Raw genomic sequence first — 20,115 nt, 5'->3', positions numbered from 1 at the left:
CTTTGCCACTAACTAGTGTTTGTTTTTAAAAACGAAATAAAATAAAAAATCGGATTTTGTCTTTATTTTAGTAGTACATCCAGTACATCTGCTACTAATCTGAGACTTTTTTGGAATACAAAGACATTTTTCCTCCTTAAGAAAACGTCTTTCTGTATCTTTTGAAACGTCATGTAGAGTAAAACCAAAATATTACTAGGAACATATGCACATGCTTTCTACACATGTAGATGTATCTTAAAAAACCCCAATTTTTGACAAGAAAGCAGCCAAAAATTTTTCAAATTTTCTTAAGACCATGTGCTACATATTTAAGCATTTGTATTTTTACTGACTGAAGCTAAAGCTGTTCACAAACAGAAGGATGAAAAAAATAGAAGTATCTATGTAGGAAATAACTCTTATAAAGTTTAAAGCAGTAAGAACACAAATACTATAAAATCTAGCCACTCTAAAATGACTGTAGCTGTAAGTGATTACAGTAATTGAACATTATATACTCCCATTATATGCTTGTATTGAATTTGCTATTGAGTAAGTTTCTCGAACTGTTTTAAAAACAGGTAAAGCAATACACAACGTTCCCATGGTTTTGACACACTAGTTATACACACACACACACACTCAGGTCAAATGAAAAGTCTAAGAGAATTTTTGTTTTCTGAAGTCATTAAAAGACATTTTATTGTTTTGTTCTTATCCTTTCTTTCCCCATTCCCCAATTTTTATCTAGCTACCTCAAGCAATGCATAGAATCTTAAATGGATACTAATTATTCTATCTGTTTTTTTCCTTTGTCCAGACATTCTTGTTTTTCATTTCTGTGCTGTGAATCCCATAGCGGCTCTCAGCAGAAGTGGTGTCACACTGAACTGAACTATAGACAGGGAATTAAAGCTCTGTTATGGTGAAACAGGTCTAAAAGCAAACTGCTTCAACTTACAGAGATTCCTTCCTCAGCAACCATTATTTTTAATGAGGCCAGTTTACTTTAGGAATCTTGGCAAAAACCAGTCATTTACTCTAGTCCTAGAGCAATGACTGTGAACTGGGCAGACACAAAGATTACATGCGATGTAAAATCTGCATGTGCACATCATTACACAAAAAACCCATGATGTGCTGGGAAAGAGGCCTGTCAAGCTATCGTGTTTGTTAATGAAAATAACAGTTTTATTCCAAACCAGTCTACTGTATCAGATTTGATAGAACAAGTGTTAACTAAACATCATGCTTAAAAGCTTTGATGAGAAAATCTAACACGTTAAACTAAGAAACAGTTCAAGGACAGCAGGAGGCAATTCCAGAACACAGGCGCAATCTATAAAGGCAAACTACCACAGCTTTTTGATGTTAAGTAAGTAGCAATATCAGTATACAACAAAGCTTAGAGGGAGACTGTTGTATCAAGTTTAAAAGTTTAATATCCAGGGTCAAAAGCCTCAATTACCTATTCTACTACTTTTCTTAGTGAAGAAATCCGTGTTAAAGTACGATTTACTGAAAGCATTACCTAAATTACCACATGGGGTTTTGCTTATTCGCTTAGTATCTGAATTTTTAGTATCACAGTTATGCTGCATCTCAGATACTCAGACAATAGCAAAACATGTACGTTCAGATTTCGACAAGGTGGGAGGTCAGAGACACTTACTTTGAAAACATACACATTCCTAAAAATGGGTGATGCCCATTTAATGGGCGAAGTGAAAGGGCACCAGCTCAAGAGGAGTGACACTTAGTAAAACTCTGGATAAATTACTTCATTAGCACTTTACATTCATACCTTTAAGGAGAAAGCATATTCAAAAAATAGAAAATTGAGGGGAAAAATCCCCTTTAATCAAATTAGAGATTTATTATGGTTTTGTTGACAATGTTGTTACATTAAATTTGTCAAACGGGCTACATGATACACGTTAATAGCTATTTAATAAGTTCTTTAATTGGTAAAATATGACTTTCATGGGTACATGTTTTCTTTTGTCCATTTATAAGAGTATGGAGGGCATGATTAAACGGGTAATTCAAAATTGGTAATGGGAAATGGAGAAAGGATATCTTTATAATGCAAAAGATGAAAAAAACCCCAACTTTATAATTGTACTTTTTCATCTCTATCTAGAATACAGAAAGATATCTTTGCCTTCGATACAGAAAACCACACGGATTCTGTGTTCTTCTATGCCTGTCCACTCCACAGCTTTTCAGAAATTATTGTGACCTTCACTGTGGATGAATTTAAGATAATTCATGAAATAGGAACATAATTCTATTGCTATCATGTTACCAAAGCAAAAAATGTTCTGTTGATACCCTAACGTGACATCTTTAACGCTTTTACCACTGGAAAAAAAAATCTAGAATTAAATCAGTCTGGGTTTTAGGAATATTAGAAATCAAGATAAGATATTCTAAATTAAGCCCTAATATTTACGGCATATTAATGGGGTGAAGGGAGGAAATGCCTTCCATACAAATCTTTATAAATTGCCAATTTTGAGCAGACTGGGCTGCAACGCCACCTGGTGGCTTAGAAAAAATAACAGGATGCAGTTTGAACAGTGCTCAATGGCTTGGAAAATATGCAATATTCTATAAAAATGCCAACCATGGCAACAAGTTTAAGTTAATCATTTGCATTTCTTAGCTAACAAGTCTTTTTTTTATTCTGTTGCTCCCAGTGCACAGTATTTCAATTTTTAAAGTTCACATGTCGAGATCCAACTTCAACTGGAATTTTACAATTGATTTCAGTTGTGAGTTGAACTTGCTGATGAGTATATTACACTGTAAAGGGTTGCACACATACACACAGGGTCTAATTCACACTATGCCTAACATTGAATTTTTCCCTGCTTGGGGAAAAATCAAATACAGCAGAAGTCTAAAAGAAGGGTTACTGAAATGCTTTGTAAAATTACACTGTATAATTAATTCCATAGTAAGAACGTTTTTATGGTGTGTGTTGGTGACCTTTTATTACCATCAAGTTCACAATGCTGGTGGGCTGCCTTTTAATCCCTCCGCAGACAAAGGCCCTAAATAAACACAGATCCCTTCCTGGGAAAAAGTCCTCTCTGGTTAAATGGTAAGGAAATGAGTAAATCATTAGTAATCTTTAAAGCCAAAGCTATAAACTCAAGTTACCTTAAGTTAAAATGAAAGTGTCCTGCAAGATTTTCAAAGTTCTGTCACAGATAGAAATCTCCAGCTCTTGACTCCAGACTAGGCGCCAGCTGATAAACAAACAATTTAAGTCAAGAGCTGGAGAATTCCCAGCTTTTTCATTTAATGGCTTTGGCCAAGAGTATTTATTGCCTCCAGTTTTATTCTCACTTAGCTCTAAGAGGAAATTTAAACTCATCATTATCTTAAAGCCCCATATGGGCCACAGTCAGCTCACCTGATAGAGCTCCTTTTACTCTGCCTAAGTTCTACTCCCCACTAGAAGTGATGTAATAGTGTAAACTAATTAAATGTAGTTTTAGGCTGACTTTTTAATAGGCTAAATAAATTTTGTTCAATATGGTTTATATTCCCACTTGGGGCAGTAACAATTCCAAAAAGTTTAACTTTACAGTTTCCAGTCTAAACTACTAGTAGTTTACTCCATAAAGGACAACTGAAACAAACAAACAAACAGTCTTCAGAACAAGGGCAGCCAACTGTTAAAAGCAACTGCATTGAAAATTCTTTGCTATAAATTGATCCACTGGCACCAAAATGTACACAGAATTGTGAAAAAGCAGACTGCGTGACAGTTCCAATATTTCAAACAAAACATTTCAGGAATGCAAGGGCATACATATAATTAAAATCTGATGTTTAGTACTTGTTCTGTTTTTGGAATGAAAATAAACAAAGCTATGGAGCTAGAAATTAAATATTAACCAAGCATCCATGGGTAAGTCAAGATGTTGAATGTGGTGAGCAAGTCCAGCATGGAAATATTTCACTCTAACTCAACAGGAAGGTATCATCATCCTGTGCCTCAGACGCCACCTTTCTCATTCTTTTCTAAACATATATACTAGAGGAGGTTAGACTTCTTTAATACATATTCGAAGGTTTATTTCACCTCAGAGATTTTTAAATCAGTCATGATTTAAATTTAGCACTTTCCACTTCATGCCAGGCAACTCCGTCTAATAAAGCATATTTGTCATGTGTATTAGAAACTTTTCACTTAAATACATTCCACAGAAGTCAGAGATGGCAAAAACTGTGCTTAGCAAGAAGTCTGACTACCATTCCTAAAGAGTTAATAGAACTCAGACTTGAAACCAGGACGTTGTATTCCCCTCCCACCCAACCCCCTCCCCACAAAATACTTTCCTAACCTGACTTGGCTGAAAAAGCCAATTAATTGTTCCAGTGTCTGCCAAGACTTCTTATTCCTTTAAAAATGCGGATAGTGTTTGAGACAGCTGGCTATTCCAAACCCAGGTAATACCCCCAAATGTGGAAAGAATGAGGGAACGTGAATTATGATTAGTATTTTAAAGGGATTTCTAATCAAACAGACAGAGATATGTTAAACCTACTGTATTTCCAGTGTACATAATTTAGAAAGAAGAACACCATGTCTTAGATGTCTCTGCTACTCCACTGAGTACATGGAAGCATGTAAGTGCAAAGTGCATTAAAACACATGGAACTAGTTCTTCTGTCTTTGTTAGGAACTGGTAGCACAGATGCTGGTAGCACAGACATCACTGGTAGCACTGTGATGTCATGCAAAACACATACACGTCAAGCAGCCACCAAGTGACAGACAAGGACCCTTCTGAGCCTGAGACACTGCAATCCCTACAAAAATTAGTCATTTTAGGTCAAGTTAAGGTCATGGCAAAGCAGAGAAAAGAAAACTTTATGACAAACCTTATGCCAAGTATTGGGCTTAATATTAAGCGAAGAACTGTAATTAGATCCTTATTTACATTTCTATGTGAATAAGAGATCTCAAATGTAACACAGTACTAGGGAAAGCAACAAAAAAGTCCACAAAACTAATTTTGAAACATTTCTGCTCATTAAGAAGCTCAGAGTAAGAAGTTGCTGCTGACTGAGCTGTACGTGGAGTCAATTTAAGGAGGAAGGAGCAGCAGTTCTTTAAATTTTTTGACAGCATTTTAATTATCATCAATTAAATACATCAGATTTATTGTATGTCTTTCCTGTAACTTCAAATTTAAGCCACAGGTTTTATTTTTTGCAATAATCTCCCACTGAAGTTAACAGGAACACTTTTGAAAGTGAAACACTTGTACACTTTCGCAAATCCTTGTATAGTGTCCATGTACAACAAAACACAGGTTAAGTTGTGAGCCAATATTGACAATTTCTAAATACTGGGGAAAATTTCAGAGGTTTTCACAAATATATGAAAATTAAAACACAAAAAAGAAAACCAGAAGCTGGTTTTTTTTGGGAGCATGTTTACAACTTTCTGGCCATTTTTTAGTTTGTTTGCTTTTGGTTGTTTTTAAGGAAAAGAAAAATGTTGACCCATGTGCAACACTAGTGTTCATGGCTGAACTGTGACTTTTACAGCTTATTTTTTCCCTCCCAAAGCTTAATTTCCATGTTTAGTTAAATACATAAAACCTATGGAGCTCTATCATCACAGTAAGTACATATTCATTGTGACAATTAAACTTCTTGGCTTCCCTAAGAAGTATCTGATTGGAGAGGCAAAGTAATGATGGTCTGCACAAATTAGCTCCAGAGTTCTAAGGTATCCAAGCGGTATTGCCCTCCATAAACACATCAGCTTCGGGAAGCAACACACAGAGGTGACCAAGCACAGGTAGTTACCTTCTTAGTAAGAGCTGCCAGTACAGGGGCATACTCCAGTAACTCTTGACAAAGTTGCAAAGTTTCAGTGTTTCAATAACCCACACCAGCATTAGGAACAGTTAAAACTCTGTGTTAAAGCCATGCATCAATAAAAGAAACACTCCTTTCCAACTGCAATCCATGCAAGGTACTTAGAGAAAAGTACCTTTCAGTTAATAAACCTCCTCAATTCTCCTTTCCCACCAAAATACTGTATATTTTGTCATTGGAAATCCAGAGCAACACCTTGAATTTAGAAAATATGTCTTATTTCATCACTAGTGTGGAAGCTGATCGAGAATAAAGTGATAGAGATTCAAGAATGCTCACTCCCAGCTGTGGCCCCGTGAGAAACAGCAATATACCTCCTAGAGCGATGAAGGGAGAACAAAAATGGACATTATTTCTGCTTCAACTAGAAGGTTAGGAAGTGAGGGATACAATTTAAAGTGAGTCAACCATTGCTGTGCTGAAGATACAGAAATAGAGCAGTAATGAAACATAACTTGCAAAGCCTAAATACTTAGTTCTGTTTCAAGGTCATGTTTGCAGATGTGCTTTGAAAATAACCATAAAATAATTTAATTCAATACGATCTCATTTCCAAGAAAGGCAGAAAGTCATTCTACTAAGTTATATTTCAACAGGGTTTAAATAATATATCAACAAGGTTAGCTGCTGGAAATAGCAAACAATAAAACCTTGAGCTTAGGTGACACCAAATAAAAAAATCCTGTATGTTTAGTTGGGGATGAAGGATATTGCCAAATAAATAAAAGAATTAGCTTATAGTTGCATGAAAAGTCCAGTCAAATCATGCCCAGGATGTCAGCTCTACACAGCGCTTTGTAACCTTGGAGTTTGAAAGACAACAGCTCAGTAGTGTAAGACAGAGATTACCCCGCAGACACTTAGCAGACACCAAGGACACAGCTCTTCAACTTGCACTAAATTCCCATTCAACTGGATAGACTTAAGCAGATGTCTAAGCATTATGTGCTCAATTGGAGCTTTATAGATATGTTCTATTAAGGTATTTCTAATTATTTTGTTTGCCCTGACTGCATATAGCTTATAGTTCTTGATCCTTAGCAATAAAGGGATACCAGGGAAAACGTTATTAAAATATATTTTGATAGCGATCAACTAATCATGTCTTGTGACATTTGCTGTTTTTGTAGGCTTCTGTTTCCAGGGTCCAAAGCTGAAAATAGCAGGTTTTAAGTGATACCAAACTTTTAGTCTTCAGTGCTTTTAAATGTTAATACCAACAAACTAAAAATAGACTCATAAAATTTAAAATGAGTTGTCCTTAAAACATTCAAGATTTGGAATGTTTGACCTATGAATTCGTTAATCTCTGGAAATAGACAGAAGAAAGCAAGATGGAGAAGACCTTCAAATACTTCAATGGGATCTAATGTTTTATGGTGTAACAAGCTGTTTGTGTCTGCTGCCATAATTAATTACACTCATGCTTCCCTTTTATCTTTTGTTAATAAAACAGATGACAAAATATAACAAAGCATTTTCATTACTTGTCTGTCCAGTCAGTAATCTGCATGAATTACCTGAAATAAAAGATCTCAAAAGAAAGAGTACACAAGAAGCTGCCAAACCACATATTCTCTTCCTACTTTGTTTTCCATTGACTAGCTTTTTCTTGTAATTCAATAGCAAAGGAAAAAACCAACAAACACTATTGTACTTTACTGCTTCTTGTGTAATGTGGTGAAAGAACTGACTCAGAAACTTGTTTTCTATTTTCAGCTGTATTATTTGGTCTAATAAAAGCTTCTACCTCTCCATACACCATTTCCCTTCTTTTTACTCTTAAGTCACTGTGCAAAAGAACACTGGTACTTCGTTACTATGATTAGTACTGAAACATTATAGATACCTATTATTTGTGTGGCAAGAATTTAATTAGCATAATAATAGAGTACTATGGCAAGAATTTCTGACTAAAAAAAGTGTTGAAATCCTCTGTGGTTCAGCATTCAGGAGCAAGGGAAAACGGAAACTCACACCACTTTTAGAGTCTGAGAATTACTGCACCCAAGTAGTAATTTACACAGATCCCACAAGAAATGGCAGAGCCATAGGAAATGCCACTCTTAACCACATAGGGTTACATTTGACTGACAACTGCACTCAGCCCATCTTTTTCCAATTAAGCTCCATCTGCTTCCTCGGTTGGACTGGCTGGCCTAAGGCCTCTCAACAGGACACCCATTGTATGTTACTTCATCCACTTCCCCAAAAACCCTTCTCTGCCAGAAGCCTGGGGATGCTTCCTCAAAGCATGTCATTGGGCAGGGGCAGGCAAGATGGGTGGGTGGATGAGTGGAAGTGGATGCATTGCATATGAGCATTGGCAGAAACCTGAAAAAGCATGGGCTTAGTAACATCCAAGGAAGGTTTAAGTCTCTACAAAATAAAATAAAAAGCACCATTTTTCTTTCATTATATAGTCTGACCAAAAAGCTTCTGAAACCAAAATTAAATAGTGTGTTCCCTTCCACTCCCCAACATACACACTCTAAAATAAATAATGGCCAAACTGATTCAAATGAAATTCTGTAGAAGAATTTGTGCTTGGATGAAAATGGCACATTTGAGCCTGAAGCAAAAGTAAAACCGCCAAGTTATAAACCTCTCAAAGGGAGGTTTATAATGGAAATGCCAACAGACCCTTAACTATAGTGGAGCTGTTAGGTGCCAACATATAAATAATTCTAGTTTTTGCGGTCACTTACATTAAATTAGATACAGTGCAAGTAGAAACAGTAGGGTTCTGATTCAGTAAACAGTAACAGCCAAGAGTGCATGTTTGGATTTTTAGACAAGTATAGCATAGATTTGATGCTGGCTCTGAAATGGGGTCTATAAGGACATTTGGACTTTTTAAAGTAGTAAGCAAGCCATATTCTGAATTCTTGAGGGCTTGTAAAATAAAAACCTCCTTAACAAGCTTTGCTGCCTACTGTTTCAATCTTCTAAGATTCCTTTACTCCAGTAACCAAAAAAATGCTCCATTCAAGATTGGTGTAATTGTCTACTAAAGAAAACAACATACTAAGTAAATGTACATAGTCACATTTAGTGTTAAGAATTGCCAAGCATATTAATACAGTGGGAAAAAAAGTGTCAGTGACCAAACAGTAACAGATTAACCACCTTCTTCTTTAATAGGTGTGCCAGTTGTTGTAATGTTACTAATAGAAATGCTTTTCTATAGTTCAGCTTGTTCTGGAACTGGAATGATGCATTTAGGTGATCAAGTATGTTCATTTTGGTCCTGAGAGGAATTTATTGCATCGTTTCACAGCAGTTAAGTCCCATGCCTTAACACGAGTTGTTGAGGCAGTGAGGGATGCTATTAGGGCTCTCTGCAGGAACTTCCATCTTGGACAGGGTGGGAACCCTCTGAGGCAGCCAAGATTCAGGCTGAGGCTGCTAAGAGGATGCTGTATCTCAGGAAACTCTCCTGCTTGCCAAATTCACATCAGTTTCTCATTTCGTGCTTCCGCTACAAAACTCTACCACTGCCCCAGCATCACCCCTAACTCCCCGCTAATATAAATCCTAAGATGAGTATCTGCAGAAAGAGGAAAGTTAGACACACTCCTGGTTTATTCTAACTATATAGGGCTTGACTACGACAACGTTTCACATGCTGATAACCTACTGAAAATTCCTTTCTCCAGCTGTCCTTCAGCTTTTAAAAGAGGAAGGAAATTGCTGTTCTTCTTGCACATGCAACATAAAATGCCTTACTCAAGACAAAAAGCATCTAGCTCCTACCAAATACTGCTTTCAGACTACTAGCAATTGTAGCAATTCTGGGAAGTAGTTTAATCAGAAAAATGTTGGACCTCAGAAATCAACCAAGTTGAACAGCTAACTATGTATAGTCATGTGCCTCTACAGAATACCTCCATGTTAGTTTCATAATGAAATCCACAATTTTAAGCAAACCCAAGAAATCTTAACACAAATGAAACACAAGTAGTATGCTCCTCAGCCACAGCTAAAAGTCAATGTTACTTTCTTTGTACTCCCTGTGGCAAATACACCAAGAGCCACAAACAACACATTCCCACCATACATTCTCAGAAAGCAATGGAAACACGAATCGAAAACAAAATGACAGCCAAAATGCACATTTCTGACTGTGTATGGTTAAACTATACGATCACTGCGTCACTAGAATCTTACAGTTTGCAGCAACTCGTTAAATAAAGCAAATGGATAATAATTACATGTCAGATTAGTATTCCTGTCAATTTGCTAAGCTTCACATTAAAAAGAAACCCTAACCCCATTAGTTTACCAGCAGTCAAACAACATACCGGGATATTATCAAATCATTATGTGGATTTACTTAAAATACATAAAGAGTTTAATAAAGTGTGACAGTGTTTCACACTGCTTCCCCCATTTTGCCACAAATAATTTAACATTCTTCCACAACACAGAATAATTAAAACACAGCTGCTTACAGAACCAGGAAGAGAAACTGAAGGTATGGCATTGGGATAAAATTTCCATGCATTAGTCTGTTCCCATCAAGCCATCTCTTAATTTTTCTTACGAACAGATATGGTTAAAGCTGTATAAGGTTTAGGAAATTCCACACAACGTGTCCCAGCAAAACTACAGGAATTAAAATAAGAACCAAATTTTAAGGGTTAAAATTATAGGTCAAATACAGTGCAGTAAATAAATTTTTTTCCCACTTCAAGTCCTATGTTGTACTTGGCATGAAGAGAACTGTAGTTAAAAACTGTTTCTTCAGCTCTGGAGCTGCAAGACCCTCCTCTGTCCTCCGCTTTTCAGTAGACTGAAGTGGTGAGTCAACAGGACTAAATACTGTTGGACAAACTGAAAGGTGAACATTTACATAGCTTGTATGCTGACAGTTGGATTCTAAATGCTTATTAATGGTAAAAGGCAATACTCTTTCCCTTACTGTTTTATTTCATGACACAAATCATGGTTTTTTTAAATGTGGTTGAAGGAAGAAAAATTAGGAAATCTTGGTATTTCTATGTGCTCCCTGTGGATTAATCAGGAGCTGTTCTGCTAAGGACAAAAGCTCAAGCTACTGAATTGTTTCACAATGGGCAGCACTACACTAAACACTGCAAATATGGAATAATTTTTAGGTATTTGTTTCAAGTGCATAGGGACTACTTCTGCTAGAACATTCTCCCCCTGTTTAGTCACACAAGACACTTTTCAAAATATAAAAATGTTCTGAACGACAAGACAACATTCTGCAATGATCCAGTGACTTAGAATGGCTCCGGATCATAAGATAATATTGTCACAAATAAATCCAATACTTGGCCTGCTCATCACTATGACTTTAAAAATGAAACACAAGGAACCCAGAATACTAGCATCATCCAGATGGGGGTCAATAGAAGATCAGCTTTCATTCCTACTCATCCTGGATTCAGCTATTTAGGGGATCAACAAGTGATTTACTTTCAAAGGCCTGCACCACAAGACAAGGTTAGCTCTCCCTGCCTGCAAAATTTACCCCATGTGTGTTTGTTTCTTTTCTTTTTTGCTTCTTTAGTTTAAGTGTTTAAAGGGCCTTCAAAGGAGCATTCTTCAACACAGAGCCGTTAGCACAAATGTGTCCTAAGGCTTAAGATGTGTCCTAAGGTTCAGACACTTAGGATGTTAATGTTTCTTTCCACATGTCTAGTGTAAGATCTGCAGATCTCTCTTGATGAATAACAGACAAAATAAAACATGTAATTCTATGTTGGGCCACATCTTCAGTAGCCCAGTCCATTTAAATAAGTGGTGTGATTTAACCCCAGCTGGCAAAGAAGTAGTACCATGCAGTCACTCTGTCACTCACCGCTCACTCTCTCCCAGTGGGATGGAGAGGAGAAACATAAAAAAAGGTAAAATCCATGCGTTGACATAAGAACAGTTTAATAACTGAAATAAAATAGAATAATTATAACAATAATATCAATACTAGTAATAATAATAATAATAAATGGTGATGAAAAGGGAGGCAACAAAAAGAGAGAGTGAAATAAAACCCAACAAAGACAAGTAATGCACAATACAGTTGCTCCACTGACTAATGTCCAGCCCATTCTCAAGCAGCAACGAGCCCCTCCCAGGCAATTCCCCCAGTTTATATACTGAGCATGACGTTCTATGCAATGGAATATAATCCTTTGACCAGTTCAGGTCAGCTGTCCTGGCAATGCTCCTTCCTGGCTTATTGTGCACCTCGTTATTGACAGAGCATGGGAAACTGAAAGTCCTTGACTGGAAGTAAGCACTACTTAGCAAGAACTAAACATCAGTGTGTTATCAACACAATTCTCATTCTGAAGAAAACAGCGCTGTACCAGCTACTAGGAGCAAAATTAACTCTATCCCAGCTGAAGCCAGTTAGTAAGGTTTCTCTAGATTTTTTTTTTCCCCCCCAAAAATCAAGAACTCTACACACAGACTGAAAAAAATCTGTTTAAGGCAACACTGAATTACAAGTACAACTGCTTTGTATTAAGATTCAGAGAAAACTGCATCTTCTCCAGTGGCACCTCCAGTGCTCGTGGCTGGCAGGACTGTTCCCACACTGATGGCCGCTGCACAGGCACAGGGCATTCCCAGCCTACTCTGCACGGTGCCTTCGCGTTCAGACTTTCCGCTCTGTGTGCCTGGTGCTAGGCTCAGTACTGACATGTGCACCATCCACATTTAGCACAGTATGGAATTAGGACTCATATGGAGTCAGGGGATTATTAAGGTCTGGTGCTCATCATCCCCACTGTCCCAAGAGCACAGGAGTCACGCTAGGTTTTTTTGACTACATGAAAAATACACACTTTGAACAAGGCACTCCATGGAAAGAACAAAAAGAGAGAAAAAGATGTCCATGAATATTTAAAACCAAAACAAACTTTGTAGAAAGCTTCAAAGCCATCACTTCATTCCAGAAACATTCCCAAACACCACCTGCAACCCCTTAACTTTAAACATTCTCTAGGAGAAGCAATCAAAAATTAAAAAATGAAATAAAATTTACTTTTATTCCCTAGGACTTATGACAGGCTGACATTTGTAGATCTTCCCTACTCTCAGTATCTCAGAACATTTGACAGGAAGACCCTGATACTAGCATTAAAGTAACCACAAGCAAACAGAGAAGTTATTAGGAATGTGGTAACAGCTCACATGCAGCCGTGAATATTAGAACCATTTTTACTGAGAGAAGGAATGTTGGCTCTAACTCTGCACTTATTCCTTACTCTTTTTCAAAGAGTGCCACAGGGATTTCTAACTTCCATCTGGACAGTTTTCCTTTAAGTGTTTTTGAGCACCATGTGTGAGAACACAACAGGATTGTAGACATTAGAGATGGAAAAGACCGATTAGATCATGTAGCCATCCTCCTGCCTGCTGTAGAATTTTCCCTACAGAATAGTTCCTAGCACTTTGCCCAGTACAGTTTAAAGTGTGTTGAGATACTTGGCTTCGACTGTCTCCTTTGGAAATTATTCCACAGTGTATGAAGAATGTCGTTAGGACATTTTTCCTGGTAGACACGGCACGCATTTTTGTTTCCTTAATGATTTCCAGCCTATTATTCCTGGTTATATCCCATTGAGCCAGCCTGAATAACTCATCTTTACACCTTCGAATAAATGGAGACAGATATGTTTCTCTGCACATTGGTCACTATTTGGCCAGACTACACACAATTTTATTGCCAAAATATACAATATGCTTTAATAAAATCATTTATTCCACCCTTTTAGTCATTGTAGGATAATTGTCTCCACCCCAGTGAACATTTTTAGATGATACTCTCAACAATCTGTTCATTCTTCCTTACCTTCTGCTACCTTTTATTTTATTTTATAGAGAATGCAAAAGGCATAATAGACTTATAGAAGAAAAGAGCCTTGCAAAGTCAGCACGTAAGTAAATATACTACCTAACTCTTCTGAAACAGCAGCTGCTACCAACAAAGTGATATTTGCACAGGGTTTATATTTCCTCCCCTCTGTGTCAAAATATGCATTTTACCAATGTGTAAGATTCTCAAGATCTTCAGTCCTTTCCATCTTCTCTCCAACAAAAGAGCTCTATTAAACTAGCTTTATTTTGACAAAAAAGTATTGTTATATAATTTAAAACATAAGTTATTAGAAATCAGAAGCTTTTTAAGCATCTCAGATTTCAAAATATTTTTTCATCCTCATTTCAGCTTCCTTAAATCAGTTCACCTGATTCTTCCCTTTTTTGTCATCAGTTACTTCCTGCACTATTTTCCCTCATCTAAATTTCAGAATAACTCAGTGATATTTTTCACACTACCTTTAGTATTAAGGCTGTACATTGTAATTTCTACTACCATCCCGAGATCACAGACTTTGCAAAAAATTAGTATGATTAAATGCCTTCAGCAAAAAATGTAAACAGAGAAATTAAGAAACAAGTCAGGAAAGAAAAAATTACATGAAACATGTAGTGACTGAGGAAGAGCAAAGGAAGTGAGGTAAAAGTGTTATACTCAGTACCAGGAACACAGAGAACATTGTGGCCATTCTGAGCACACACATTTAGGCTTTAAAAATACAGCATAAAAACATAAATCCAGAAACAATAATGGAGCAAATACTGCTATGCCTTTAGATGTTTTTCCTCACCAACAAGAACACCTGCCATTGAGGGGGATAGGTCAGAATTATTAGTTCTAAATTCATGAACCGATGTTGGAACCCTGGGTTCAGAGAATTTCAGTCTTTCAGTGCTGACAGGCAATGATCCTCAAAAGCACACTGCATTTGACCTGAGGCCTGGGGAAAGGCTTCCCTTTTTATGTGATAGCACTGAGATTGTTGCTGTGTAATTAAAAAGAAATTTGTTATGTCACTGGGTGGAATATGTAGAGATGTAGAAAAATTAGGTTTATGGGATTTAGTAACAAGATGGAGGATTTTGGGTGTGGGTTTGTTCTTCTTTCCTCCTCCTTCACAAATTTGGGTGTTCAGATATTGTTCTGGTAGCGGTTCAAAAAACCCGCAATGCGGATCATAAATGAATAGTTACTGGGTTATAAGTAAAAATAAATTAGTTGGCATTCCATAATTGGATAGTCTGGACTTTAAATGGCCTTGGAAGTTAGAACTCGGGGACATTTTCCACCTTGTTAACTTAGAAGGCACACTCCGTGCAGCTGTGCCACAGATAAGAATTAATAAACATCAAATTAGAAGAACAACTCAGCGTCTTCAGCCTTTTAATGCCACCTCTGAGTAAAAGAACTTGTGAATCAGAGGCAAAATCAAAATACAGAAATCAACAAACCTGCTTCATCTTGATAGTGTTTCAAAGATCCTAACAGATCCAATCACTGCCTTACCAGACCAGAAAACCAAAACTATACCAAACCTCTACGCCACTGAATTCAGGAGATTCCTTATTTTATTCTTTGTGTTTATTAAAAACCACATAGATGTCTCAAATTAGAAACATTGAATTAACCCACCAACTCTTCCACTCCCATAAAGTCATAAGACTGCAGTTCTCTAAAGGTGCACAAAGCTAAAGAAACAAAGCAGACACAACTTAATGAAACCAGTTCAAGTAGCTCTACAAAGGCTCCCCAACAAAGACAGGTCTATTAAATCAGTTTAATTCTGGCAAAGATATTGATTATGCATCTTTATTACAACAGAACTTACAAGCTAAGAGATGCAATGTTTGAACTACTTGTTCCTAATTCCTATTATTTAGTCTAGTCTGAAAGTGCCTTTCAAATCATCTTTGCAAACATTAGTGTGCATAAAGTCTTAACTCTTCTGCTTCCCTTGGAAAAGACACAGCACAATGTGCCTTCAACGTTCAAGTAAGAGAAACATAATTTGCTTCTCCTGTTTCAGGAAGGTGCCCCTTTTAAAAAAGAAAAACAAACCAGCTGGAATAATGAAATCTATTGCTAAATAAAATAAAATAAAATAAAATAAAATAAAACATCTCCAGAGTGTTTCTAATCATTTTTTTTCCTTTGCTCCATATTAAGTAGAGATCTGGCCATGAAGGGAATAAGTCTGCAACGCAGCCCTCAAGGACTCACATTATACTTTACATTAACAGTGACCTGAAGTCTTAACTTGTCAGTGTTACTATTAATACTGTTTCCATCACTTAATGATTAGCTGAAGTTTATGGAAGCAGTACTGTAAGATGAAACAGTTTGAAATGACAGCTGGAATAGAAACTACAACCTCTTCTAGCCACCTCCAACGCAGTTTCTAAAAACAAAATCTTTTATTCTACTCTTTATTACCATTTTAGCATGACTACAGTTCTCTATATGACAGCTCTTACTAACAATTAGCAGTCTGACTTTTTAACTGACTACTCTCTTGTCTAAAGGACACAGTGAAGGGGAAGATCTTCTAAAGTTTCATTATCGGACCTTAAAGAACCAGATTTACAAAAGAGTTGAAAACATTTTTTTCATACCTCCAAAACCAGAAAAACAAATCAAGCTGTCACATCATTTTGTGAAGTCCCAGTAGAATGCTGTACAATGTATTTTGAGCAGATATGAAGCTGATACAATTTCAATAGTCAGTGGAAGGGGAAAAAAGTTGAAAAGGTTGTATCTGAACACTAACAATGCTTACAACAAAGAAAGAATCACATCAGAAATTAAAAAAAAAATCAGTCAATGCTCTTTAGGAAGTTATTATTTTGTATACTGAGTTAAAGAGACAGAACTATTACAGCAGTGTCAGTGAAGCCACTAGTGAAGTTTACTCTGGATTACAAGGTGAGAATCTGTATCATACTTCTACTGAAATCAGTGGGAGGACAAATTTGACACAATTCTTGAAGGCTAAATTTAGATTCTGTACTTAGCCAGTAGTATCTTGTGCCAACAGAAGTCAGTTTTAAATATACTTCTGTGATAATGTGTGCTTTAAAATACTTTTATACATACAAAGATGAAGAATCCAATCTTCACAGAGATAAATTTCCTGTCTAGATTAAAAAAAAAAACAAACCAAAAAACATGGATTTTGAAGATGTTTCCTCATTTGTCTCATGCTCACAAAGAGGTCACAAACCAGGGCAGCACTGGGAACCATGACACAACTTTCTCATGTGGACCTGCAAGAGATCCTAATCCCAGGCTAAAGCGATTGCTATCTCTAGACAGCATTAGCAGCATAATCTGCATGCAACTACTGGGATAAGAAGTATTTTCTGAAGTCACTGACTGCAAAATAATACTACCGTGACTTGGTTCATCAACTTCTACTAATGGGTCCTGACTGTAAGCTGCAAGTAAATGCTGTAGGCCAATCATATGAAGAAGACAGCACTACTAAATTGGCATGCAGGCCCATCTGAAAAAGATCAAGAGAATTCATCTTTTGAGGGCAAGGCTGCAAACAAGCCACTAAAATCTGGGCCTAATGCTATGCCCAAAGATTCTTCATTTGCAATGTCAGGGCAGGATTAAAATCACTACTATCTCTCCCCGGGGTTTACAGACCAAGCAATTTCCAAAATATTATTCAGTTTGTGAACTTGTTCACTGTGCAGATGAATGCTAACATCAGGCAACACCCAAATACCTAAAAACACAAGTGGAGTTGTCTGCCAATAACAGCTAGTAAACAGACAGCTCTAAAGAGGACAGTTCAGGCATGCTGCTTTCTCTTCCTCCTCCCTATGTCCCACAAACACTCTCCTTGAAACGCCTGCCAACTCTATTGCATTGCACAGCAACAGCATAGTGCCTGCCAATTTCTAGAGAGCCAAGCATACTTCTCCATTTAGTGTTTTGTAAGAAGGCCAACAATGCAGTCAGGACATACAAAAATACCCCAAAGACTTGATGTGCTAGGTGTTGAAAGATGGAAATAACAAAGCATAACATTAAAGGTTTTTTTCCAACAGACTTAACTTCTCCACATTTCTAGCAAGTGCCCACTTCAAACATGATTTGCACAGAGCACTCCTTGGTCTTCACAAACATATTAAGGACTAGAAAAGTTAAGTCTCAATTCTTTCCCCCTTATTCAGGATATCCCTAAATCTGTAACTGGCACTAACCACCAAGTTATTTGTATTCAGATAAACCACTAACATGAAAAAAGCCATCTGTATTCATACTAGTCAACTATATGTTATCATATTAACTGTCTTGCCCTTACCATTTTCTCAAGGAACAAAACCCCCTAAACGGCTGAAGTTCTTTCAGACTCTATCTTTTCGTTTTTTTCTTTGTAGTTATAGTCAGCCTTACAGCAAAAACTTACAGGTAAAAATAGATTACAGACATTTCTAAAAGGTAAATAATTCCCTCAGGAAAACAGTATATTTGGCAGAAAGGGATTGAAGAAAACAACATGGAAGTACATCAGAATTGCCCAACTGATAAGCAGAAAGCCATGCTGTGTTTAAAAAAAGAATCAGATAAATACATCATCTGCCCACAATACATTTTTTCTGTGGTTTTTCTTCCCAGGCTGATTAGCTCCCTGGCTAATATTTTGGCTGAGAAGTAAGAATCTTGTCTTCTGCATTATATCCTTCAGTATCACCTACCTAGATCTTCCTATTTTCTGTTCACAATAGAATTTGGATGAAAATTTTGGCTTTTAGTGTGTAGTCAAATCCTGCCTTAGTTCACAGTTGAAAACTAAAAAGATTGTTAGTTTTTACTCATCAGGAAAATAAAGAATTCTCAAAATTCCCCTTACATTAATTTTTAGAGTGGATTGTAAAAACCTCATGATTTTCCCACATAAAATGAGGTTTCCTCACCTTCTAATTCTAGGTGTTTTGGAGAAGAATTCAACAATAGAAACTATCAGTTATTTTTTTGTTTTCAAAACATTAATTTTGTTTCTGCTCTCCTTTGTCCACAAAATGAAAATACTTTCCTGCTCTATATTATTTCTTACAAGAGACTAAATACTCAGAGATCAGTAGTTAGCAACTTTTAAGAATAGACAATTATCACCCACATTCTTCAACTGTTATAAAACCGGACAAATCTGTTTTCTTTTGATAAAGAAATCCTATATTCCTCACTTCATTCTCTCCTTTTTAATTAATGAAAACCCAACAGAACTGCTTAATGACAACCAGTTTTTCCCTAACAGAAAGAAACAGATGGAGGCTGAAGGAATGTGAATAACTGCATAAAAATGCAACTTTATGAAAGAAGTTAAATTAAAAGGACCACAGTACCATATCCCAAAAAAGCTGTTTCTCCAAGTCTAACACAAAAGCATACTCCTAAGTCCTAAGAATACTCCTGTAATAACATACTTATCTGTAATGCAATTAAACAACAACAACAAAACAGAATACTGTACACATAGCAAAGAAAAGCAACTTATAGCAGTAAGGGTACAAATTGGTGACTGAAATTGCAAACAAAGAGACAACTTGTCCAATATGAGGTAAACTGCTAATGAAGACTTACCTCCAGAAACTGGGGCATCCATGAAAACTGCTCCCATTTTTTCAACAGCTTTGGCTAATTCTTTTGAAACTGCTGGATCTATAGTGCTGGAATCTATTAGCAATGAGCCTTTCTTCACTTTCCTAAAATAAAGATTTATTATTATTATTTTTATAATTACTATTATTATGAGAAGATATTTGCAACTATTACCATGGCACTGGCTTCCCTCAGCATGGTAAATGTGCAGACATTTTGTGATACTCTAGTAAACGTGAAGTTTTAAACCCTTTTGAGCAAGATCTGCTCAGTATTTATACTGCTGAGTATGTATACTACAGTTTTGAATCATTCAAAGCCCAATAAAAGCTGAACACAAAAAATGATGTTCTTCTTAAACACAATTACAAAAGAATTACACAAAAAGGATGCACTAGGAAAACCTTTCAGTATACAAGTTGAGTAGTATATAATACAAAGATCACCTAAGATGCATTCTAAGCAACTGCTGATACAGCCTAAAATTTAATATATAACAATAAAATGTTCTTTTAATATATACAGTATCTTCAGTTCTTATCAGAATGGTCTGATTGCATTCTTTTAATCATTCTACAATTTATTCTACATAAAGACCATAACCAAAACCACAGAAGCCAACTGAAGATTTTAAGTGAAGCATAGAGAAAAATGTTTTCCCACCGATAGCCAGTACATTTAGGTAGATCTGTATTCCAAACTGTAGATCACAGAAAGTTGTATATCTGATTAAAAAATTCAATAAAATTTTTGAA

At 36.4% G+C, this 20,115-nt stretch overlaps 1 protein-coding gene across 1 annotated transcript in view; it reads right to left on the bottom strand.

Moving 5' to 3' along the window:
- HIBADH (3-hydroxyisobutyrate dehydrogenase) overlaps positions 1-20,115 on the bottom strand; it is an 85,641-nt gene that overhangs the window by 51,547 nt on the left and 13,979 nt on the right. Inside the window, exon 4 of the mRNA XM_010399001.3 lies at positions 19,343-19,464. Coding sequence (XP_010397303.1) covers positions 19,343-19,464 — 122 coding nt within the window. The remainder of the gene's footprint in view (positions 1-19,342; positions 19,465-20,115) is intronic.

The sequence above is a fragment of the Corvus cornix genome, chromosome 2 (assembly GCF_000738735.6).
Source record: "Corvus cornix cornix isolate S_Up_H32 chromosome 2, ASM73873v5, whole genome shotgun sequence".
Taxonomy (NCBI): domain Eukaryota; kingdom Metazoa; phylum Chordata; class Aves; order Passeriformes; family Corvidae; genus Corvus; species Corvus cornix.
This window is presented reverse-complemented; position numbering and strand designations above follow the sequence as displayed.